At 48.4% G+C, this 28,000-nt stretch overlaps 1 protein-coding gene across 3 annotated transcripts in view; it reads right to left on the bottom strand.

The window, feature by feature from the left end:
* wdr17 (WD repeat domain 17) overlaps nucleotides 1-28,000 on the bottom strand; it is a 242,168-nt gene that overhangs the window by 111,542 nt on the left and 102,626 nt on the right. For all 3 annotated transcript variants that reach the window (XM_085977976.1, XM_085977929.1, XM_085977981.1), the window contains one exon: nucleotides 11-160. In XM_085977976.1, coding sequence (XP_085834102.1) covers nucleotides 11-160 — 150 coding nt within the window. The remainder of the gene's footprint in view (nucleotides 1-10; nucleotides 161-28,000) is intronic.

The following is a 28,000-nucleotide window of genomic DNA, read 5'->3' as shown; positions in this document are numbered from 1 at the left end:
ACACACTTACCTGTATTCCCAATTATTTCTTCCCACTGTTGGTCAGCCAGGATGTTTATTTGGAGAGGAGAAATTAGAGGTGTTAACGACCAAAGCCTCACGGTGGAGTCTCTTGAACATGATGCCATGGTGAAGGGCCTGTTGGGATGACAGGTCAAACCTGGGTGATGGAATTAAGTTCCTGTTATTTACAGCACAAATTCAAAAAGGCAAGGTTCGAATATTAAATTCTGAAAACTATAGACTATTATCAAATACGCTGAACTTGATGGGCTGAATGGCTTCCTTCTGTGCTGTACTATTCTATGAAATGCAAAATAAAAAAGTTAAAATAATAATAATAATAATGGCTGCAAATCGTTAATCTGCAGATATCCTGTTACAAATAAATAAATAATAGGTATGGGATCGATTAGGGACATGCTGCTTCAAGGTGCAGCCTCACAGATTCGGGAGGCTTCAGGTTTGACCCTGACTCCAGAGTTTCTGATCTGCACCACTGTCCAAGGTAGCATTGAGCAGAAGTTGGCAGTCTACCTGCTGGTGGTCAGGAAGGTAACCTCAGTGGACTGATATTACGTGTCTCCCAGAGTGGACAGATATTATGTGTCTCCCAGAGAGGACTGATATTACGTGCCTCCCAGAGTGGACTGATATTACGTGTCTCCCAGAGAGGACTGATATTACGTGTCTCCCAGAGAGGACTGATATTACGTGCCTCCCAGAGAGGACTGATATTACGTGCCTCCCAGAGTGGACTGATATTAGGTGCCTCCCAGAGAGGACTGATATTACGTGCCTCCTAGAGTGGACTGATATTAGGTGCCTCCCAGAGAGGACTGATATTACGTGCCTCCTAGAGTGGACTGATATTAGGTGCCTCCCAGAGTGGACTGATATTACGTGCCTCCCAGAGTGGACTGATATTAGGTGCCTCCCAGAGAGGACTGATATTACGTGCCTCCTAGAGAGGACTGATATTACGTGCCTCCCAGAGTGGACTGATATTACGTGCCTCCCAGAGTGGACTGATATTACGTGCCTCCCAGAGAGGACTGATATTACGTGCCTCCTAGAGAGGACTGATATTACGTGCCTCCTAGAGAGGACTGATATTACGTGCCTCCCAGAGTGGACTGATATTACGTGTCTCCCAGAGAGGACTGATATTACGTGTCTCCCAGAGAGGACTGATATTACGTGCCTCCCAGAGAGGACTGATATTACGTGTCTCCCAGAGAGGACTGATATTACTTGTCTCCCAGAGAGGACTGATATTACGTGTCTCCCAGAGGACTGATATTACGTGCCTCCCAGAGTGGACTGATATTACGTGTCTCCCAGAGAGGACTGATATTAAATGCCTCCCAGAGTGGACTGATATTAGGTGCCTCCCAGAGAGGACTGATATAACGTGTCTCCCAGAGAGGACTGATATTACTTGTCTCCCAGAGAGGACTGATATTACGTGTCTCCCAGAGAGGACTGATATTACGTGTCTCCCGGACAGGACTGATATTACGTGTCTCCCAGAGAGGACTGATATTACGTGTCTCCCAGAGAGGACTGATATTACGTGTCTCCCAGAGTGGACTGATATTACGTGCCTCCCAGAGTGGACTGATATTACGTGTCTCCCAGAGAGGACTGATATTAAATGCCTCCCAGAGTGGACTGATATTAGGTGCCTCCCAGAGAGGACTGATATTACGTGTCTCCCAGAGAGGACTGATATTACTTGTCTCCCAGAGAGGACTGATATTACGTGTCTCCCAGAGAGGACTGATATTACGTGTCTCCCGGACAGGACTGATATTACGTGTCTCCCAGAGAGGACTGATATTACGTGTCTCCCAGAGAGGACTGATATTACATGCCTCCCAGAGAGGACTGATATTACGTGTCTCCCAGAGAGGACTGATATTACGTGTCTCCCGGACAGGACTGATATTACGTGCCTCCCAGAGTGGACTGATATTACATGTCTCCCAGAGAGGACTGATATTACATGCCTCCCAGAGTGAACGGATATTACGTGTCTCCCAGAGAGGACTGATATTACGTGTCTCCCAGAGAGGACTGATATTACTTGTCTCCCAGAGAGGACTGATATTACATGCCTCCCAGAGTGGACTGATATTACGTGCCTCCCAGAGTGGACTGATATTCCGTGTCTCCCAGAGAGGACTGATATTACGTGCCTCCCAGAGAGGACTGATATTACTTGTCTCCCAGAGAGGACTGATATTACGTGTCTCCCAGAGAGGACTGATATTACTTGTCTCCCAGAGAGGACTGATATTACGTGTCTCCCAGAGAGGACTGATATTACTTGTCTCCCAGAGAGGACTGATATTACGTGTCTCCCAGAGAGGACTGATATTACTTGTCTCCCAGAGAGGACTGATATTACGTGTCTCCCAGAGAGGACTGATATTACGTGTCTCCTAGAGAGGACTGATATTACGTGCCTCCCAGAGAGGACTGATATTACTTGTCTCCCAGAGAGGACTGATATTACTTGTCTCCCAGAGAGGACTGATATTACGTGTCTCCCAGAGAGGACTGATATTACTTGTCTCCCAGAGAGGACTGATATTACGTGCCTCCCAGAGAGGACTGATATTACTTGTCTCCCAGAGAGGACTGATATTACTTGTCTCCTAGAGAGGACTGATATTACGTGTCTCCCAGAGAGGACTGATATTACGTGTCTCCCAGAGAGGACTGATATTACTTGTCTCCCAGAGAGGACTGATATTACGTGCCTCCCAGAGTGGACTGATATTACGTGTCTCCCAGAGAGGACTGATATTACGTTTCTCCCAGAGAGGGCTGATATTACGTGTCTCCCAGAGAGGACTGATATTACGTGTCTCCCAGAGAGGACTGATATTACGTGTCTCCCAGAGAGGACTGATATTACGTGTCTCCCAGAGAGGACTGATATTACGTGTCTCCCAGAGAGGACTGATATTACGTGTCTCCCAGAGAGGACTGATATTACGTGTCTCCCAGAGAGGACTGATATTACGTGTCTCCCAGAGAGGACTGATATTACGTATCTCCCAGAGAGGACTGATATTACGTGTCTCCCAGAGAGGACTGATATTACGTGCCTCCCAGAGAGGACTGATATTACGTGTCTCCCAGAGAGGACTGATATTACGTGCCTCCCAGAGAGGACTGATATTACGTGCCTCCCAGAGAGGACTGATATTACGTGTCTCCCAGAGAGGACTGATATTACGTGTCTCCCAGAGAGGACTGATATTACGTGTCTCCCAGAGAGGACTGATATTACGTGCCTCCCAGAGAGGACTGATATTACGTGTCTCCCAGAGAGGACTGATATTACGTGCCTCCCAGAGAGGACTGATATTACGTGTCTCCCAGAGAGGACTGATATTACGTGTCTCCCAGAGGGGACTGATATTACGTGTCTCCCAGAGAGGACTGATATTTCGTGTCTCCCAGAGAGGACTGATATTACGTGTCTCTCGGAGAGGACTGATATTACGTGTCTCCCAGAGAGGACTGATATTACGTGCCTCCCAGAGAGGACTGATATTACGTGTCTCCCAGAGAGGACTGATATTACGTGTCTCCCAGAGTGGACTGATATTACGTGTCTCTCGGAGAGGACTGATATTACGTGTCTCCCAGAGAGGACTGATATTACGTGCCTCCCAGAGAGGACTGATATTACGTGTCTCCCAGAGAGGACTGATATTACGTGTCTCCCAGAGAGGACTGATATTACGTGTCTCTCGGAGAGGACTGATATTACGTGTCTCCCAGAGAGGACTGATATTACGTGTCTCCCAGAGAGGACTGATATTACATGTCTCCCGGCGAGGACTGATATTACATGTCTCCCGGCGAGGACTGATATTACGTGTCTCCCAGAGAGGACTGATATTACGTGTCTCCCGGAGAGGACTGATATTACGTGTCTCCCAGAGTGGACTGATATTACGTGTCTCCCAGAGAGGACTGATATTACATGTCTCCCGGACAGGACTGATATTACGTGTCTCCCAGAGAGGACTGATATTACGTGTCTCCCAGAGAGGACTGATATTACGTGTCTCTCGGAGAGGACTGATATTACGTGCCTCCCAGAGAGGACTGATATTACGTGTCTCCCAGAGTGGACTGATATTACGTGTCTCCCAGAGTGGACTGATATTACGTGTCTCCTAGAGAGGACTGATATTACGTGCCTCCCAGAGTGGACTGATATTACGTGTCTCCCAGAGTGGACTGATATTACGTGTCTCCCAGAGTGGACTGATATTACGTGTCTCCCAGAGTGGACTGATATTGCGTGTCTCCCAGAGAGGACTGATATTACGTGCCTCCTAGAGGACTGATATTACATGTCTCCCGGACAGGACTGATATTACGTGTCTCCCAGAGAGGACTGATATTACGTGTCTCCCAGAGAGGACTGATATTACGTGTCTCCCAGAGTGGACTGATATTGCGTGTCTCCCAGAGAGGACTGATATTACGTGCCTCCTAGAGGACTGATATTACATGTCTCCCGGACAGGACTGATATTACGTGTCTCCCAGAGAGGACTGATATTACGTGTCTCCCAGAGTGGACTGATATTACGTGTCTCCCAGAGAGGACTGATATTACGTGCCTCCCAGAGTGGACTGATATTACGTGTCTCCCAGAGAGGACTGATATTACGTGTCTCCCAGAGAGGACTGATATTACGTGTCTCCCAGAGAGGACTGATATTACGTGTCTCCCAGAGAGGACTGATATTACGTGCCTCCCAGAGAGGACTGATATTACGTGTCTCCCAGAGAGGACTGATATTACGTGTCTCTCGGAGAGGACTGATATTACGTGTCTCCCAGAGAGGACTGATATTACGTGTCTCCCAGAGTGGACTGATATTACGTGTCTCCCAGAGAGGACTGATATTACGTGTCTCCCAGAGTGGACTGATATTACGTGTCTCCCGGAGAGGACTGATATTACGTGCCTCCCAGAGAGGACTGATATTACGTGTCTCCCAGAGAGGACTGATATTACGTGTCTCTCGGAGAGGACTGATATTACGTGTCTCCCAGAGAGGACTGATATTACGTGTCTCCCAGAGTGGACTGATATTACGTGTCTCCCAGAGAGGACTGATATTACGTGCCTCCCAGAGTGGACTATATTACGTGTCTCCCAGAGAGGACTGATATTACTTGTCTCCCAGAGAGGACTGATATTACGTGTCTCCCAGAGTGGACTGATATTACGTGTCTCCCAGAGAGGACTGATATTACGTGTCTCCTAGAGAGGACTGATATTACGTGCCTCCCAGAGAGGACTGATATTACTTGTCTCCCAGAGAGGACTGATATTACGTGTCTCCCAGAGAGGACTGATATTACTTGTCTCCCAGAGAGGACTGATATTACGTGCCTCCCAGAGTGGACTGATATTACGTGTCTCCCAGAGAGGACTGATATTACGTTTCTCCCAGAGAGGGCTGATATTACGTGTCTCCCAGAGAGGACTGATATTACGTGTCTCCCAGAGAGGACTGATATTACGTGTCTCCCAGAGAGGACTGATATTACGTGTCTCCCAGAGAGGACTGATATTACGTATCTCCCAGAGAGGACTGATATTACGTGTCTCCCAGAGAGGACTGATATTACGTGCCTCCCAGAGAGGACTGATATTACGTGTCTCCCAGAGAGGACTGATATTACATGTCTCCCAGAGAGGACTGATATTACGTGCCTCCTAGAGAGGACTGATATTACGTGCCTCCCAGAGAGGACTGATATTACTTGTCTCCCAGAGAGGACTGATATTACTTGTCTCCCAGAGAGGACTGATATTACGTGTCTCCCAGAGAGGACTGATATTACTTGTCTCCCAGAGAGGACTGATATTACGTGCCTCCCAGAGAGGACTGATATTACTTGTCTCCCAGAGAGGACTGATATTACTTGTCTCCTAGAGAGGACTGATATTACGTGTCTCCCAGAGAGGACTGATATTACGTGTCTCCCAGAGAGGACTGATATTACTTGTCTCCCAGAGAGGACTGATATTACGTGCCTCCCAGAGTGGACTGATATTACGTGTCTCCCAGAGAGGACTGATATTACGTTTCTCCCAGAGAGGGCTGATATTACGTGTCTCCCAGAGAGGACTGATATTACGTGTCTCCCAGAGAGGACTGATATTACGTGTCTCCCAGAGAGGACTGATATTACGTGTCTCCCAGAGAGGACTGATATTACGTGTCTCCCAGAGAGGACTGATATTACGTGTCTCCCAGAGAGGACTGATATTACGTATCTCCCAGAGAGGACTGATATTACGTGTCTCCCAGAGAGGACTGATATTACGTGCCTCCCAGAGAGGACTGATATTACGTGTCTCCCAGAGAGGACTGATATTACGTGCCTCCCAGAGAGGACTGATATTACGTGCCTCCCAGAGAGGACTGATATTACGTGTCTCCCAGAGAGGACTGATATTACGTGTCTCCCAGAGAGGACTGATATTACGTGTCTCCCAGAGAGGACTGATATTACGTGCCTCCCAGAGAGGACTGATATTACGTGTCTCCCAGAGAGGACTGATATTACGTGCCTCCCAGAGAGGACTGATATTACGTGTCTCCCAGAGAGGACTGATATTACGTGTCTCCCAGAGGGGACTGATATTACGTGTCTCCCAGAGAGGACTGATATTTCGTGTCTCCCAGAGAGGACTGATATTACGTGTCTCTCGGAGAGGACTGATATTACGTGTCTCCCAGAGAGGACTGATATTACGTGCCTCCCAGAGAGGACTGATATTACGTGTCTCCCAGAGAGGACTGATATTACGTGTCTCCCAGAGTGGACTGATATTACGTGTCTCTCGGAGAGGACTGATATTACGTGTCTCCCAGAGAGGACTGATATTACGTGCCTCCCAGAGAGGACTGATATTACGTGTCTCCCAGAGAGGACTGATATTACGTGTCTCCCAGAGAGGACTGATATTACGTGTCTCTCGGAGAGGACTGATATTACGTGTCTCCCAGAGAGGACTGATATTACGTGTCTCCCAGAGAGGACTGATATTACATGTCTCCCGGCGAGGACTGATATTACATGTCTCCCGGCGAGGACTGATATTACGTGTCTCCCAGAGAGGACTGATATTACGTGTCTCCCGGAGAGGACTGATATTACGTGTCTCCCAGAGTGGACTGATATTACGTGTCTCCCAGAGAGGACTGATATTACATGTCTCCCGGACAGGACTGATATTACGTGTCTCCCAGAGAGGACTGATATTACGTGTCTCTCGGAGAGGACTGATATTACGTGCCTCCCAGAGAGGACTGATATTACGTGTCTCCCAGAGTGGACTGATATTACGTGTCTCCCAGAGTGGACTGATATTACGTGTCTCCTAGAGAGGACTGATATTACGTGCCTCCCAGAGTGGACTGATATTACGTGTCTCCCAGAGTGGACTGATATTACGTGTCTCCCAGAGTGGACTGATATTACGTGTCTCCCAGAGTGGACTGATATTGCGTGTCTCCCAGAGAGGACTGATATTACGTGCCTCCTAGAGGACTGATATTACATGTCTCCCGGACAGGACTGATATTACGTGTCTCCCAGAGAGGACTGATATTACGTGTCTCCCAGAGAGGACTGATATTACGTGTCTCCCAGAGTGGACTGATATTGCGTGTCTCCCAGAGAGGACTGATATTACGTGCCTCCTAGAGGACTGATATTACATGTCTCCCGGACAGGACTGATATTACGTGTCTCCCAGAGAGGACTGATATTACGTGTCTCCCAGAGTGGACTGATATTACGTGTCTCCCAGAGAGGACTGATATTACGTGCCTCCCAGAGTGGACTGATATTACGTGTTTCCCAGAGAGGACTGATATTACGTGTCTCCCAGAGAGGACTGATATTACGTGTCTCCCAGAGAGGACTGATATTACGTGTCTCCCAGAGAGGACTGATATTACGTGCCTCCCAGAGAGGACTGATATTACGTGTCTCCCAGAGAGGACTGATATTACGTGTCTCTCGGAGAGGACTGATATTACGTGTCTCCCAGAGAGGACTGATATTACGTGTCTCCCAGAGTGGACTGATATTACGTGTCTCCCGGAGAGGACTGATATTACGTGCCTCCCAGAGAGGACTGATATTACGTGTCTCCCAGAGAGGACTGATATTACGTGTCTCTCGGAGAGGACTGATATTACGTGTCTCCCAGAGAGGACTGATATTACGTGTCTCCCAGAGTGGACTGATATTACGTGTCTCCCAGAGAGGACTGATATTACGTGCCTCCCAGAGTGGACTATATTACGTGTCTCCCAGAGAGGACTGATATTACTTGTCTCCCAGAGAGGACTGATATTACGTGTCTCCCAGAGTGGACTGATATTACGTGTCTCCCAGAGAGGACTGATATTACGTGTCTCCTAGAGAGGACTGATATTACGTGCCTCCCAGAGAGGACTGATATTACTTGTCTCCCAGAGAGGACTGATATTACGTGTCTCCCAGAGAGGACTGATATTACTTGTCTCCCAGAGAGGACTGATATTACGTGCCTCCCAGAGTGGACTGATATTACGTGTCTCCCAGAGAGGACTGATATTACGTTTCTCCCAGAGAGGGCTGATATTACGTGTCTCCCAGAGAGGACTGATATTACGTGTCTCCCAGAGAGGACTGATATTACGTGTCTCCCAGAGAGGACTGATATTACGTGTCTCCCAGAGAGGACTGATATTACGTATCTCCCAGAGAGGACTGATATTACGTGTCTCCCAGAGAGGACTGATATTACGTGCCTCCCAGAGAGGACTGATATTACGTGTCTCCCAGAGAGGACTGATATTACGTGTCTCTCGGAGAGGACTGATATTACGTGTCTCCCAGAGAGGACTGATATTACGTGTCTCCCAGAGTGGACTGATATTACGTGTCTCCCAGAGAGGACTGATATTACGTGTCTCCCAGAGTGGACTGATATTACGTGTCTCCCGGAGAGGACTGATATTACGTGTCTCCCGGAGAGGACTGATATTACGTGTCTCCCAGAGTGGACTGATATTACATGTCTCCCAGAGAGGACTGATATTACATGTCTCCCGGCGAGGACTGATATTACATGTCTCCCGGAGAGGACTGATATTACGTGTCTCCCAGAGAGGACTGATATTACGTGTCTCCCAGAGAGGACTGATATTACGTGCCTCCCAGAGTGGACTGATATTACGTGTCTCCCAGAGAGGACTGATATTACGTGCCTCCCAGAGAGGACTGATATTACGTGCCTCCCAGAGAGGACTGATATTACGTGCCTCCCAGAGAGGACTGATATTACGTGTCTCCCAGAGAGGATTGATATTACGTGTCTCCCAGAGAGGACTGATATTACTTGTCTCCCAGAGAGGACTGATATTACGTGTCTCCCGGAGAGGACTGATATTACATGTCTCCCAGAGTGGACAGATATTACATGTCTCCCAGAGAGGACTGATATTACGTGTCTCCCAGAGTGGACAGATATTACATGTCTCCCAGAGAGGACTGATATTACGTGTCTCCCAGAGAGGACTGATATTACGTGTCTCCCAGAGAGGACTGATATTACGTATCTCCCAGAGAGGACTGATATTACGTGCCTCCCAGAGAGGACTGATATTACGTGTCTCCCAGAGAGGACTGATATTACGTGTCTCTCGGAGAGGACTGATATTACGTGTCTCCCGGAGAGGACTGATATTACGTGTCTCCCAGAGAGGACTGATATTACGTGTCTCCCAGAGAGGACTGATATTACGTGTCTCCCAGAGAGGACTGATATTACGTGTCTCCCAGAGAGGACTGATATTACGTGTCTCCCAGAGAGGACTGATATTACGTGTCTCCCAGAGAGGACTGATATTACGTGTCTCCCAGAGAGGACTGATATTACATGCCTCCCAGAGTGGACTGATATTACGTGTCTCCCAGAGAGGACTGATATTACGTGCCTCCCAGAGAGGACTGATATTACGTGCCTCCCAGAGAGGACTGATATTACGTGCCTCCCAGAGAGGACTGATATTACGTGTCTCCCAGAGAGGATTGATATTACGTGTCTCCCAGAGAGGACTGATATTACTTGTCTCCCAGAGAGGACTGATATTACTTGTCTCCCAGAGAGGACTGATATTACGTGCCTCCCAGAGAGGACTGATATTACGTGCCTCCCAGAGAGGATTGATATTACGTGTCTCCCGGAGAGGACTGATATTACATGTCTCCCAGAGTGGACAGATATTACATGTCTCCCAGAGAGGACTGATATTACGTGTCTCCCAGAGTGGACAGATATTACGTGTCTCCCAGAGAGGACTGATATTACGTGTCTCCCAGAGAGGACTGATATTACGTGCCTCCTAGAGAGGACTGATATTACGTGTCTCCCGGAGAGGACTGATATTACGTGTCTCCCAGAGAGGACTGATATTACGTGCCTCCCAGAGAGGACTGATATTACGTGCCTCCCAGAGAGGACTGATATTACGTGCCTCCCAGAGAGGACTGATATTACGTGTCTCCCAGAGAGGATTGATATTACGTGCCTCCTAGAGAGGACTGATATTACGTGTCTCCCAGAGAGGACTGATATTACGTGTCTCCCAGAGAGGACTGATATTACGTGTCTCCCAGAGAGGACTGATATTACGTGCCTCCCGGACAGGACTGATATTACGTGCCTCCCAGAGAGGACTGATATTACATGTCTCCCAGAGAGGACTGATATTACGTGCCTCCCAGAGAGGACTGATATTACACGTCTCCCAGAGAGGACTGATATTACGTGTCTCCCAGAGAGGACTGATATTACGTGTCTCCCAGAGAGGACTGATATTACGTGTCTCCCAGAGAGGACTGATATTACGTGTCTCCCAGAGTGGACTGATATTACGTGCCTCCCAGAGAGGACTGATATTACGTGTCTCCCAGAGAGGACTGATATTACGTGTCTCCCAGAGAGGACTGATATTACGTGTCTCCCAGAGAGGACTGATATTACGTGCCTCCCGGACAGGACTGATATTACGTGCCTCCCAGAGAGGACTGATATTACATGTCTCCCAGAGAGGACTGATATTACGTGCCTCCCAGAGAGGACTGATATTACACGTCTCCCAGAGAGGACTGATATTACGTGTCTCCCAGAGAGGACTGATATTACGTGTCTCCCAGAGAGGACTGATATTACGTGCCTCCCAGAGAGGACTGATATTACATGTCTCCCAGAGAGGACTGATATTACGTGCCTCCCGGACAGGACTGATATTACGTGCCTCCCGGACAGGACTGATATTACGTGCCTCCCGGACAGGACTGATATTACGTGTCTCCCGGACAGGACTGATATTACGTGTCTCCCAGAGAGGACTGATATTACGTGTCTCCCAGAGAGGACTGATATTACGTGTCTCCTAGAGAGGACTGATATTACGTGTCTCCCAGAGAGGACTGATATTACGTGCCTCCTAGAGAGGACTGATATTACTTGCCTCCCAGAGAGGACTGATATTATGTGTCTCCCAGAGTGGACTGATATTACGTGTCTCCCAGAGAGGACTGATATTACTTGCCTCCCAGAGAGGACTGATATTATGTGTCTCCCAGAGTGGACTGATATTACGTGTCTCCCAGAGAGGACTGATATTACGTGTCTCCTAGAGAGGACTGATATTACGTGTCTCCCGGCGAGGACTGATATTACGTGTCTCCCAGAGAGGACTGATATTACGTGCCTCCTAGAGAGGACTGATATTACTTGCCTCCCAGAGAGGACTGATATTATGTGTCTCCCAGAGAGGACTGATATTACGTGCCTCCCAGAGAGGACTGATCTTACGTGCCTCCTAGAGAGGACTGATATTACGTGTCTCCCAGAGAGGACTGATATTACTTGTCTCCCAGAGAGGACTGATATTACGTGTCTCCCAGAGAGGACTGATATTACGTGTCTCCCAGAGAGGACTGATATTACGTGTCTCCCGGCGAGGACTGATATTACGTGTCTCCCTGAGAGGACTGATATTACGTGTCTCCCGGAGAGGACTGATATTACGTGTCTCCCGGAGAGGACTGATATTACGTGTCTCCCGGACAGGACTGATATTACGTGCCTCCTAGAGAGGACTGATATTACGTGCCTCCCGGACAGGACTGATATTACTTGCCTCCAAGAGAGGATTGATATTACGTGTCTCCTAGAGAGGACTGATATTACGTGTCTCCCAGAGAGGACTGATATTACGTGTCTCCAGGACAGGACTGATATTACGTGTCTCCCAGAGAGGACTGATATTACGTGTCTCCCAGAGAGGACTGATATTACGTGCCTCCTAGAGAGGACTGATATTACGTGCCTCCTAGAGAGGACTGATATTACGTGTCTCCCAGAGAGGACTGATATTACGTGCCTCCTAGAGAGGACTGATATTACATGTCTCCCAGAGTGGACAGATATTACGTGCCTCCTAGAGAGGACTGATATTACGTGCCTCCTAGAGAGGACTGATATTACGTGTCTCCCAGAGAGGACTGATATTACGTGCCTCCTAGAGAGGACTGATATTACATGTCTCCCAGAGAGGACTGATATTACGTGTCTCCCGGACAGGACTGATATTACGTGCCTCCCAGAGAGGACTGATATTACCTGCCTCCCAGAGAGGACTGATATTACGTGTCTCCCGGAGAGGACTGATATTACGTGTCTCCCAGAGAGGACTGATGTTACGTGTCTCCCAGAGAGGACTGATATTACGTGTCTCCCAGAGAGGACTGATATTACGTGCCTCCTAGAGAGGACTGATATTACATGTCTCCCAGAGTGGACAGATATTACGTGTCTCCCAGAGAGGACTGATATTACGTGTCTCCCAGAGTGGACAGATATTACGTGCCTCCTAGAGAGGACTGATATTACATGTCTCCCGGACAGGACTGATATTACGTGTCTCCCAGAGAGGACTGATATTACATGTCTCCCAGAGTGGACAGATATTACGTGTCTCCCAGAGGACTGATATTACGTGTCTCCCGGACAGGACTGATATTACGTGTCTCTCGGAGAGGACTGATATTACATGTCTCCCGGAGTGGACAGATATTACGTGTCTCCCAGAGGACTGATATTACATGTCTCCCGGACAGGACTGATATTACGTGTCTCTCGGAGAGGACTGATATTACATGTCTCCCGGAGAGGACTGATATTACGTGCCTCCTAGAGTGGACTGATATTACGTGTCTCCCAGAGAGGACTGATATTACGTGTCTCCCAGAGAGGACTGATATTACGTGTCTCCCAGAGAGGACTGATATTACGTGCCTCCCAGAGAGGACTGATATTACGTGTCTCCCGGAGAGGACTGATATTACGTGTCTCCCAGAGAGGACTGATATTACGTGCCTCCCAGAGAGGACTGATATTACGTGTCTCCCAGAGAGGACTGATATTACATGTCTCCCGGACAGGACTGATATTACGTGTCTCTCGGAGAGGACTGATATTACATGTCTCCCGGACAGGACTGATATTACGTGTCTCCCAGAGAGGACTGATATTACATGTCTCCCAGAGAGGACTGATATTACGTGTCTCCCAGAGAGGACTGATATTACGTGCCTCCCAGAGAGGACTGATATTACGTGTCTCCCGGAGAGGACTGATATTACTTGTCTCCCAGAGAGGACTGATATTACGTGCCTCCCAGAGAGGACTGATATTACGTGCCTCCCAGAGAGGACTGATATTACGTGTCTCCCAGAGAGGACTGATATTACATGTCTCCCAGAGTGGACAGATATTACGTGTCTCCCAGAGAGGACTGATATTACGTGTCTCCCAGAGAGGACTGATATTACGTGTCTCCCGGACAGGACTGATATTACGTGCCTCCCAGAGAGGACTGATATTACGTGTCTCCCGGAGAGGACTGATATTACGTGCCTCCCAGAGAGGACTGATATTACGTGCCTCCCAGAGAGGACTGATATTACGTGTCTCCCGGAGAGGACTGATATTACGTGTCTCCCAGAGAGGACTGATATTACGTGTCTCCCAGAGAGGACTGATATTACGTGTCTCCCAGAGAGGACTGATATTACGTGTCTCCCAGAGAGGACTGATATTACGTGTCTCCCGGAGAGGACTGATATTACGTGTCTCCCAGAGAGGACTGATATTACGTGTCTCCCAGAGAGGACTGATATTACGTGTCTCCCAGAGAGGACTGATATTACGTGTCTCCCAGAGTGGACTGATATTACGTGTCTCCCAGAGAGGACTGATATTACGTGTCTCCCAGAGAGGACTGATATTACGTGTCTCCCAGAGAGGACTGATATTACGTGTCTCCCGGACAGGACTGATATTACGTGCCTCCCAGAGAGGACTGATATTACGTGTCTCCCGGAGAGGACTGATATTACGTGTCTCCCAGAGAGGACTGATATTACATGTCTCCCAGAGTGGACTGATATTACGTGTCTCCCAGAGAGGACTGATATTACATGTCTCCCAGAGTGGACTGATATTACGTGTCTCCCAGAGAGGACTGATATTACTTGCCTCCCAGAGAGGTCTGATATTACGTGTCTCCCGGACAGGACTGATATTACTTGCCTCCCAGAGAGGACTGATATTACGTGTCTCCCAGAGAGGACTGATATTACGTGCCTCCTAGAGAGGACTGATATTACATGTCTCCCAGAGTGGACAGATATTACGTGTCTCCTAGAGAGGACTGATATTACATGTCTCCCAGAGAGGACTGATATTACGTGTCTCCCAGAGAGGACTGATATTACATGTCTCCCAGAGTGGACTGATATTACGTGTCTCTCGGAGAGGACTGATATTACGTGTCTCTCGGAGAGGACTGATATTACGTGTCTCTCGGAGAGGACTGATATTACGTGTCTCTCGGAGAGGACTGATATTACGTGTCTCCTAGAGAGGACTGATATTACATGTCTCCCAGAGAGGACTGATATTACGTGTCTCCCAGAGAGGACTGATATTACATGTCTCCCAGAGTGGACTGATATTACGTGTCTCTCGGAGAGGACTGATATTACGTGTCTCCCAGAGAGGACTGATATTACATGTCTCCCAGAGTGGACTGATATTACGTGTCTCCCAGAGAGGACTGATATTACATGTCTCCCAGAGTGGACTGATATTACGTGTCTCCCAGAGAGGACTGATATTACTTGCCTCCCAGAGAGGTCTGATATTACGTGTCTCCCGGACAGGACTGATATTACTTGCCTCCCAGAGAGGACTGATATTACGTGTCTCCCAGAGAGGACTGATATTACGTGCCTCCTAGAGAGGACTGATATTACATGTCTCCCAGAGTGGACAGATATTACGTGTCTCCTAGAGAGGACTGATATTACATGTCTCCCAGAGAGGACTGATATTACGTGTCTCCCAGAGAGGACTGATATTACATGTCTCCCAGAGTGGACTGATATTACGTGTCTCTCGGAGAGGACTGATATTACGTGTCTCTCGGAGAGGACTGATATTACGTGTCTCTCGGAGAGGACTGATATTACGTGTCTCTCGGAGAGGACTGATATTACGTGTCTCCTAGAGAGGACTGATATTACATGTCTCCCAGAGAGGACTGATATTACGTGTCTCCCAGAGAGGACTGATATTACATGTCTCCCAGAGTGGACTGATATTACGTGTCTCTCGGAGAGGACTGATATTACGTGTCTCTCGGAGAGGACTGATATTACGTGTCTCTCGGAGAGGACTGATATTACGTGTCTCTCGGAGAGGACTGATATTACGTGTCTCCCGGAGAGGACTGATATTACGTGTCTCTCGGAGAGGACTGATATTACGTGTCTCTCGGAGAGGACTGATATTACGTGTCTCTCGGAGAGGACTGATATTACGTGTCTCCCAGAGAGGACTGATATTACGTGTCTCCCAGAGAGGACTGATATTACGTGTCTCCCAGAGAGGACTGATATTACGTGTCTCCCAGAGAGGACTGATATTACATGTCTCCCAGAGTGGACTGATATTACGTGTCTCTCGGAGAGGACTGATATTACGTGTCTCCCAGAGAGGACTGATATTACGTGTCTCTCGGAGAGGACTGATATTACGTGTCTCTCGGAGAGGACTGATATTACGTGTCTCCCAGAGAGGACTGATATTACGTGTCTCCCAGAGAGGACTGATATTACATGTCTCCCAGAGAGGACTGATATTACGTGTCTCCCAGAGTGGACAGATATTACGTGTCTCCCGGACAGGACTGATATTACGTGTCTCCCAGAGAGGACTGATATTACGTGTCTCCCGGACAGGACTGATATTACGTGCCTCCTAGAGAGGACTGATATTACGTGTCTCCCGGAGAGGACTGATATTACGTGTCTCCCGGACAGGACTGATATTACGTGTCTCCCAGAGAGGACTGATATTACGTGTCTCCCAGAGAGGACTGATATTACGTGTCTCCCGGACAGGACTGATATTACGTGTCTCCCAGAGAGGACTGATATTACGTGTCTCCCAGAGAGGACTGATATTACATGTCTCCCAGAGAGGACTGATATTACGTGCCTCCTAGAGAGGACTGATATTACGTGTCTCCCGGACAGGACTGATATTACGTGCCTCCTAGAGAGGACTGATATTACGTGCCTCCCGGACAGGACTGATATTACTTGCCTCCCAGAGAGGATTGATATTACGTGTCTCCTAGAGAGGACTGATATTACGTGTCTCCCAGAGAGGACTGATATTACGTGTCTCCCGGACAGGACTGATATTACGTGTCTCCCAGAGAGGACTGATATTACGTGTCTCCCAGAGAGGACTGATATTACGTGCCTCCTAGAGAGGACTGATATTACGTGCCTCCTAGAGAGGACTGATATTACGTGTCTCCCAGAGAGGACTGATATTACATGTCTCCCGGACAGGACTGATATTACGTGCCTCCCAGAGAGGACTGATATTACTTGCCTCCCAGAGAGGACTGATATTACGTGTCTCCCGGACAGGACTGATATTACTTGCCTCCCAGAGAGGACTGATATTACGTGTCTCCCAGAGAGGACTGATATTACGTGTCTCCCAGAGAGGACTGATATTACGTGCCTCCTAGAGAGGACTGATATTACATGTCTCCCAGAGTGGACAGATATTACGTGTCTCCCAGAAAGGACTGATATTACGTGTCTCCCAGAGTGGACAGATATTACGTGCCTCCTAGAGAGGACTGATATTACATGTCTCCCACAGTGGACAGATATTACGTGTCTCCCAGAGAGGACTGATATTACGTGTCTCCCGGACAGGACTGATATTACGTGTCTCCCGGAGAGGACTGATATTACGTGCCTCCCAGAGAGGACTGATATTACGTGTCTCCCAGAGAGGACTGATATTACATGTCTCCCGGACAGGACTGATATTACGTGCCTCCCAGAGAGGACTGATATTACTTGCCTCCCAGAGAGGACTGATATTACGTGTCTCCCGGACAGGACTGATATTACTTGCCTCCCAGAGAGGACTGATATTACGTGTCTCCCAGAGAGGACTGATATTACGTGTCTCCCAGAGAGGACTGATATTACGTGCCTCCTAGAGAGGACTGATATTACATGTCTCCCAGAGTGGACAGATATTACGTGTCTCCCAGAAAGGACTGATATTACGTGTCTCCCAGAGTGGACAGATATTACGTGTCTCCCAGAGAGGACTGATATTACGTGTCTCCCAGAGAGGACTGATATTACGTGTCTCCCAGAGAGGACTGATATTACATGTCTCCCAGAGTGGACTGATATTACATGTCTCCCACAGTGGACAGATATTACGTGTCTCCCAGAGAGGACTGATATTACGTGTCTCCCGGACAGGACTGATATTACGTGTCTCCCGGAGAGGACTGATATTACGTGCCTCCCAGAGAGGACTGATATTACGTGTCTCCCAGAGAGGACTGATATTACGTGTCTCCCGGACAGGACTGATATTACGTGCCTCCCAGAGAGGACTGATATTACGTGTCTCCCAGAGAGGACTGATATTACATGTCTCCCAGAGTGGACAGATATTACGTGTCTCCCAGAGAGGACTGATATTACATGTCTCCCAGAGAGGACTGATATTACGTGTCTCCCAGAGAGGACTGATATTACGTGTCTCCCAGAGAGGACTGATATTACGTGTCTCCCGGACAGGACTGATATTACGTGTCTCCTAGAGAGGACTGATATTACGTGTCTCCCAGAGAGGACTGATATTACGTGTCTCCCGGAGAGGACTGATATTACGTGTCTCCTAGAGAGGACTGATATTACTTGCCTCCCAGAGAGGATTGATATTACGTGTCTCCCGGAGAGGACTGATATTACGTGTCTCCCGGAGAGGACTGATATTACGTGTCTCCCGGACAGGACTGATATTACGTGTCTCCTAGAGAGGACTGATATTACATGCCTCCCAGAGAGGACTGATATTACGTGTCTCCCGGAGAGGACTGATATTACGTGTCTCCCAGAGAGGACTGATATTACATGTCTCCCAGAGAGGACTGATATTACGTGCCTCCTAGAGAGGACGGATATTACGTGCCTCCCAGAGAGGACTGATATTACATGTCTCCCAGAGAGGACTGATATTACGTGCCTCCCAGAGAGGACTGATATTACGTGCCTCCCGGAGAGGACTGATATTACGTGTCTCCCAGAGAGGACTGATATTACGTGCCTCCCAGAGAGGACTGATATTACGTGTCTCCCAGAGAGGACTGATATTACGTGTCTCCCAGAGAGGACTGATATTACGTGTCTCCCAGAGAGGACTGATATTACGTGCCTCCCAGAGAGGACTGATATTACGTGTCTCCCAGAGAGGACTGATATTACGTGCCTCCCAGAGAGGACTGATATTACTTGTCTCCCAGAGAGGACTGATATTACGTGTCTCCCAGAGAGGACTGATATTACGTGCCTCCCAGAGAGGACTGATATTACGTGTCTCCCAGAGAGGACTGATATTACGTGTCTCCCAGAGAGGACTGATATTACGTGCCTCCCAGAGAGGACTGATATTACGTGTCTCCCAGAGAGGACTGATATTACGTGTCTCCCAGAGAGGACTGATATTACGTGTCTCCCAGAGAGGACTGATATTACGTGTCTCCCAGAGAGGACTGATATTACGTGTCTCCCAGAGAGGACTGATATTACGTGTCTCCCGGAGAGGGCTGATATTACGTGTCTCCCAGAGTGGACTGATATTACATGTCTCCCAGAGAGGACTGATATTACGTGTCTCCCAGAGTGGACTGATATTACATGTCTCCCAGAGAGGACTGATATTACGTATCTCCCAGAGAGGACTGATATTACGTGCCTCCCAGAGAGGACTGATATTACGTGTCTCCCAGAGAGGACTGATATTACGTGTCTCCCAGAGAGGACTGATATTACATGTCTCCCGGAGAGGGCTGATATTACGTGTCTCCCAGAGTGGACTGATATTACATGTCTCCCAGAGAGGACTGATATTACGTATCTCCCAGAGAGGACTGATATTACGTGCCTCCCAGAGAGGACTGATATTACGTGTCTCCCAGAGAGGACTGATATTACGTGTCTCCCAGAGAGGACTGATATTACGTGTCTCCCGGAGAGGACTGATATTACGTGTCTCCCAGAGAGGACTGATATTACGTGTCTCCCAGAGAGGACTGATATTACGTGTCTCCCAGAGAGGACTGATATTACGTGTCTCCCAGAGGACTGATATTACGTGTCTCCCAGAGAGGACTGATATTACGTGTCTCCCGGAGAGGACTGATATTACGTGTCTCCCAGAGAGGACTGATATTACGTGTCTCCCAGAGAGGACTGATATTACATGTCTCCCAGAGAGGACTGATATTACGTGTCTCCCAGAGAGGACTGATATTACGTGTCTCCCAGAGAGGACTGATATTACGTGTCTCCCAGAGAGGACTGATATTACGTGTCTCCTAGAGAGGACTGATATTACGTGTCTCCTAGAGAGGACTGATATTACGTGTCTCCCAGAGAGGACTGATATTACGTGTCTCCCAGAGAGGACTGATATTACGTGTCTCCCAGAGGACTGATATTACGTGTCTCCCAGAGAGGACTGATATTACGTGTCTCCCAGAGAGGGCTGATATTACATGTCTCCCAGAGAGGACTGATATTACGTGTCTCCCAGAGAGGACTGATATTACGTGTCTCCCAGAGAGGACTGATATTACGTGTCTCCCAGAGGACTGATATTACGTGTCTCCCAGAGAGGACTGATATTACGTGTCTCCCGGAGAGGACTGATATTACGTGTCTCCCAGAGAGGACTGATATTACGTGTCTCCCAGAGAGGACTGATATTACATGTCTCCCAGAGAGGACTGATATTACGTGTCTCCCAGAGGACTGATATTACGTGTCTCCCAGAGAGGACTGATATTACGTGTCTCCTAGAGAGGACTGATATTACGTGTCTCCTAGACAGGACTGATATTACGTGTCTCCCAGAGAGGACTGATATTACGTGTCTCCCAGAGAGGACTGATATTACGTGTCTCCCAGAGGACTGATATTACATGTCTCCCAGAGAGGACTGATATTACGTGTCTCCCAGAGGACTGATATTACGTGTCTCCCAGAGGACTGATATTACGTGTCTCCCAGAGAGGACTGATATTACATGTCTCCTAGAGAGGACTGATATTACGTGTCTCCCAGAGAGGACTGATATTACGTGTCTCCCAGAGAGGACTGATATTACATGTCTCCCAGAGAGGACTGATATTACGTGTCTCCTAGAGAGGACTGATATTACGTGTCTCCCAGAGAGGACTGATATTACGTGTCTCCCAGAGAGGACTGATATTACGTGTCTCCCGGAGAGGACTGATATTACGTGTCTCCCAGAGAGGACTGATATTACATTTCTCCCAGAGTGGACAGATATTACGTGTCTCCCAGAGAGGACTGATATTACATGTCTCCCAGAGAGGACTGATATTACGTGTCTCCCAGAGAGGACTGATATTACATGTCTCCCAGAGTGGACAGATATTACGTGTCTCCCAGAGAGGACTGATATTACATGTCTCCCAGAGAGGACTGATATTACGTGTCTCCCAGAGAGGACTGATATTACGTGTCTCCCAGAGAGGACTGATATTACGTGTCTCCCGGACAGGACTGATATTACGTGTCTCCTAGAGAGGACTGATATTACGTGTCTCCCAGAGAGGACTGATATTACGTGTCTCCCGGAGAGGACTGATATTACGTGTCTCCTAGAGAGGACTGATATTACTTGCCTCCCAGAGAGGATTGATATTACGTGTCTCCCGGAGAGGACTGATATTACGTGTCTCCCGGAGAGGACTGATATTACGTGTCTCCCGGACAGGACTGATATTACGTGTCTCCTAGAGAGGACTGATATTACATGCCTCCCAGAGAGGACTGATATTACGTGTCTCCCGGAGAGGACTGATATTACGTGTCTCCCAGAGAGGACTGATATTACATGTCTCCCAGAGAGGACTGATATTACGTGCCTCCCAGAGAGGACTGATATTACGTGCCTCCCGGAGAGGACTGATATTACGTGTCTCCCAGAGAGGACTGATATTACGTGCCTCCCAGAGAGGACTGATATTACGTGTCTCCCAGAGAGGACTGATATTACGTGTCTCCCAGAGAGGACTGATATTACGTGTCTCCCAGAGAGGACTGATATTACGTGCCTCCCAGAGAGGACTGATATTACGTGTCTCCCAGAGAGGACTGATATTACGTGCCTCCCAGAGAGGACTGATATTACTTGTCTCCCAGAGAGGACTGATATTACGTGTCTCCCAGAGAGGACTGATATTACGTGCCTCCCAGAGAGGACTGATATTACGTGTCTCCCAGAGAGGACTGATATTACGTGTCTCCCAGAGAGGACTGATATTACGTGCCTCCCAGAGAGGACTGATATTACGTGTCTCCCAGAGAGGACTGATATTACGTGTCTCCCAGAGAGGACTGATATTACGTGTCTCCCAGAGAGGACTGATATTACGTGTCTCCCAGAGAGGACTGATATTACGTGTCTCCCAGAGAGGACTGATATTACGTGTCTCCCGGAGAGGGCTGATATTACGTGTCTCCCAGAGTGGACTGATATTACATGTCTCCCAGAGAGGACTGATATTACGTGTCTCCCAGAGTGGACTGATATTACATGTCTCCCAGAGAGGACTGATATTACGTATCTCCCAGAAAGGACTGATATTACGTGCCTCCCAGAGAGGACTGATATTACGTGTCTCCCAGAGAGGACTGATATTACGTGTCTCCCAGAGAGGACTGATATTACATGTCTCCCGGAGAGGGCTGATATTACGTGTCTCCCAGAGTGGACTGATATTACATGTCTCCCAGAGAGGACTGATATTACGTATCTCCCAGAGAGGACTGATATTACGTGCCTCCCAGAGAGGACTGATATTACGTGTCTCCCAGAGAGGACTGATATTACGTGTCTCCCAGAGAGGACTGATATTACGTGTCTCCCGGAGAGGACTGATATTACGTGTCTCCCAGAGAGGACTGATATTACGTGTCTCCCAGAGAGGACTGATATTACGTGTCTCCCAGAGAGGACTGATATTACGTGTCTCCCAGAGGACTGATATTACGTGTCTCCCAGAGAGGACTGATATTACGTGTCTCCCGGAGAGGACTGATATTACGTGTCTCCCAGAGAGGACTGATATTACGTGTCTCCCAGAGAGGACTGATATTACATGTCTCCCAGAGAGGACTGATATTACGTGTCTCCCAGAGAGGACTGATATTACGTGTCTCCCAGAGAGGACTGATATTACGTGTCTCCCAGAGAGGACTGATATTACGTGTCTCCTAGAGAGGACTGATATTACGTGTCTCCTAGAGAGGACTGATATTACGTGTCTCCCAGAGAGGACTGATATTACGTGTCTCCCAGAGAGGACTGATATTACGTGTCTCCCAGAGGACTGATATTACGTGTCTCCCAGAGAGGACTGATATTACGTGTCTCCCAGAGAGGGCTGATATTACATGTCTCCCAGAGAGGACTGATATTACGTGTCTCCCAGAGAGGACTGATATTACGTGTCTCCCAGAGAGGACTGATATTACGTGTCTCCCAGAGGACTGATATTACGTGTCTCCCAGAGAGGACTGATATTACGTGTCTCCCGGAGAGGACTGATATTACGTGTCTCCCAGAGAGGACTGATATTACGTGTCTCCCAGAGAGGACTGATATTACATGTCTCCCAGAGAGGACTGATATTACGTGTCTCCCAGAGGACTGATATTACGTGTCTCCCAGAGAGGACTGATATTACGTGTCTCCTAGAGAGGACTGATATTACGTGTCTCCTAGACAGGACTGATATTACGTGTCTCCCAGAGAGGACTGATATTACGTGTCTCCCAGAGAGGACTGATATTACGTGTCTCCCAGAGGACTGATATTACATGTCTCCCAGAGAGGACTGATATTACGTGTCTCCCAGAGGACTGATATTACGTGTCTCCCAGAGGACTGATATTACGTGTCTCCCAGAGAGGACTGATATTACGTGTCTCCTAGAGAGGACTGATATTACGTGTCTCCCAGAGAGGACTGATATTACGTGTCTCCCAGAGAGGACTGATATTACATGTCTCCCAGAGAGGACTGATATTACGTGTCTCCTAGAGAGGACTGATATTACGTGTCTCCCAGAGAGGACTGATATTACGTGTCTCCCAGAGAGGACTGATATTACATGTCTCCCGGCGAGGACTGATATTACGTGTCTCCCGGCGAGGACTGATATTACGTGTCTCCCGGAGAGGACTGATATTACATGTCTCCCGGAGAGGACTGATATTACGTGTCTCCCAGAGAGGACTGATATTACGTGCCTCCCAGAGAGGACTGATATTACATGTCTCCCGGCGAGGACTGATATTACGTGTCTCCCGGAGTGGACTGATATTACGTGTCTCCCAGAGAGGACTGATATTACATGTCTCCCGGAGAGGACTGATATTACGTGTCTCCCAGAGAGGACTGATATTACGTGCCTCCCAGAGAGGACTGATATTACATGTCTCCCGGCGAGGACTGATATTACGTGTCTCCCGGAGAGGACTGATATTACGTGTCTCCCGGAGAGGACTGATATTACGTGTCTCCTAGAGAGGACTGATATTACGTGTCTCCCAGAGAGGACTGATATTACGTGTCTCCCAGAGAGGACTGATATTACGTGTCTCCCAGAGAGGACTGATATTACGTGTCTCCCAGAGTGGACTGATATTACGTGTCTCCCAGAGAGGACTGATATTACGTGTCTCCCGGCGAGGACTGATATTACATGTCTCCCAGAGAGGACTGATATTACATGTCTCCCAGAGAGGACTGATATTACGTGTCTCCCGGACAGGACTGATATTACGTGTCTCCCGGCGAGGACTGATATTACGTGTCTCCCAGAGAGGACTGATATTACGTGTCTCCCGGCGAGGACTGATATTACGTGTCTCCCAGAGAGGACTGATATTACGTGTCTCCCAGAGTGGACTGATATTACATGTCTCCCGGCGAGGACTGATATTACGTGTCTCCCGGCGAGGACTGATATTACATGCCTCCCAGAGAGGACTGATATTACGTGTCTCCCAGAGTGGACTGATATTACATGCCTCCCAGAGAGGACTGATATTACATGTCTCCCGGCGAGGACTGATATTACGTGTCTCCCAGAGAGGACTGATATTACGTGTCTCCCGGCGAGGACTGATATTACGTGTCTCCCAGAGAGGACTGATATTACATGTCTCCCGGCGAGGACTGATATTACATGTCTCCCAGAGAGGACTGATATTACGTGCCTCCTAGAGTGGACTGATATTACGTGTCTCCCGGCGAGGACTGATATTACGTGTCTCCCAGAGAGGACTGATATTACGTGCCTCCCAGAGGGGACTGATATTACATGTCTCCCAGAGAGGACTGATATTATATGCCTCCCAGAGAGGACTGATATTACATGTCTCCCAGCGAGGACTGATATTACGTGTCTCCCAGAGAGGACTGATATTACATGCCTCCCAGAGAGGACTGATATTACGTGTCTCCCGGCGAGGACTGATATTACGTGTCTCCCGGAGAGGACTGATATTACGTGCCTCCCAGAGAGGACTGATATTACATGCCTCCCAGAGAGGACTGATATTACGTGTCTCCCGGCGAGGACTGATATTACGTGTCTCCCGGAGAGGACTGATATTACGTGCCTCCCAGAGAGGACTGATATTACATGCCTCCCAGAGAGGACTGATATTACGTGTCTCCCGGCGAGGACTGATATTACGTGTCTCCCGGAGAGGACTGATATTACGTGCCTCCCAGAGAGGACTGATATTACATGCCTCCCAGAGAGGACTGATATTACGTGTCTCCCGGCGAGGACTGATATTACATGCCTCCCAGAGAGGACTGATATTACGTGTCTCCCGGCGAGGACTGATATTACGTGTCTCCCGGAGAGGACTGATATTACGTGCCTCCCAGAGTGGACTGATATTACTTGTCTCCCAGAGAGGACTGATATTACGTGTCTCCCGGAGTGGACTGATATTACTTGTCTCCCAGAGAGGACTGATATTACATGTCTCCCGGCGAGGACTGATATTACATGTCTCCCAGAGAGGTCTGATATTACTTGTCTCCCAGAGAGGACTGATATTACGTGTCTCCCAGAGAGGACTGATATTACGTGTCTCCCAGAGAGGACTGATATTACGTGTCTCCCGGCGAGGACTGATATTACATGTCTCCCGGCGAGGACTGATATTACGTGTCTCCCAGAGTGGACTGATATTACTTGTCTCCCAGAGAGGACTGATATTACATGTCTCCCAGAGTGGACTGATATTACTTGTCTCCCAGAGAGGACTGATATTACGTGTCTCCCAGAGAGGACTGATATTACGTGTCTCCCGGCGAGGACTGATATTACGTGTCTCCCGGAGAGGACTGATATTACGTGTCTCCCGGCGAGGACTGATATTACGTGTCTCCCGGAGAGGACTGATATTACATGTCTCCCGGCGAGGACTGATATTACTTGTCTCCCAGAGAGGACTGATATTACATGTCTCCCAGAGTGGACTGATATTACTTGTCTCCCAGAGAGGACTGATATTACATGTCTCCCAGAGTGGACTGATATTACTTGTCTCCCAGAGAGGACTGATATTACGTGTCTCCCGGCGAGGACTGATATTACGTGTCTCCCAGAGAGGACTGATATTACGTGTCTCCCGGCGAGGACTGATATTACTTGTCTCCCAGAGAGGACTGATATTACATGTCTCCCAGAGTGGACTGATATTACTTGTCTCCCAGAGAGGACTGATATTACATGCCTCCCAGAGAGGACTGATATTACGTGTCTCCCAGAGTGGACTGATATTACGTGTCTCCCGGAGAGGACTGATATTACGTGTCTCCCAGAGAGGACTGATATTACGTGTCTCCCGGCGAGGACTGATATTACATGCCTCCCAGAGAGGACTGATATTACATGTCTCCCGGCGAGGACTGATATTACATGTCTCCCAGAGAGGACTGATATTACATGCCTCCCAGAGAGGACTGATATTACATGTCTCCCGGCGAGGACTGATATTACATGCCTCCCAGAGAGGACTGATATTACATGTCTCCCGGCGAGGACTGATATTACGTGTCTCCCAGAGAGGACTGATATTACGTGTCTCCCGGCGAGGACTGATATTACGTGCCTCCCAGAGAGGACTGATATTACGTGTCTCCCAGAGAGGACTGATATTACATGTCTCCCGGCGAGGACTGATATTACGTGCCTCCCAGAGAGGACTGATATTACGTGCCTCCCAGAGAGGACTGATATTACGTGTCTCCCAGAGTGGACTGATATTACATGTCTCCCGGCGAGGACTGATATTACATGTCTCCCAGAGAGGACTGATATTACGTGTCTCCCAGAGAGGACTGATATTACTTGTCTCCCAGAGAGGACTGATATTACATGTCTCCCAGAGAGGACTGATATTACATGTCTCCCAGAGAGGACTGATATTACGTGTCTCCCGGCGAGGACTGATATTACGTGCCTCCCAGAGAGCACTGATATTACGTGTCTCCCAGAGAGGACTGATATTACGTGTCTCCCAGAGTGGACTGATACTACGTGTCTCCCAGAGAGGACTGATATTACGTGTCTCCCAGAGTGGACTGATATTACGTGTCTCCCAGAGAGGACTGATATTACGTGTCTCCCAGAGTGGTCTGATATTACGTGTCTCCCAGAGAGGACTGATATTACATGTCTCCCGGCGAGGACTGATATTACGTGTCTCCCAGAGTGGACTGATATTACGTGTCTCCCAGAGAGGACTGATATTACGTGTCTCCCAGAGAGGACTGATATTACGTGTCTCCCAGAGAGGACTGATATTACGTGTCTCCCAGAGAGGACTGATATTACGTGTCTCCCAGAGAGGACTGATATTACATGTCTCCCGGCGAGGACTGATATTACGTGTCTCCCAGAGAGGACTGATATTACGTGTCTCCCAGAGAGGACTGATATTACGTGTCTCCCAGAGAGGACTGATATTACGTGTCTCCCAGAGAGGACTGATATTACGTGTCTCCCGGCGAGGACTGATATTACGTGTCTCCCGGCGAGGACTGATATTACGTGTCTCCCAGAGAGGACTGATATTACGTGTCTCCCGGAGAGGACTGATATTACGTGTCTCCCAGAGAGGACTGATATTACGTGTCT

This window comes from Somniosus microcephalus, chromosome 1 (assembly GCF_052327205.1).
Source record: "Somniosus microcephalus isolate GS21.2 chromosome 1, FLI_Smic_1.0, whole genome shotgun sequence".
In the NCBI taxonomy this organism is placed as follows: domain Eukaryota; kingdom Metazoa; phylum Chordata; class Chondrichthyes; order Squaliformes; family Somniosidae; genus Somniosus; species Somniosus microcephalus.
Note: the sequence above shows the minus strand (reverse complement) of the source record. Positions and strands in the feature narration are given on the sequence as shown.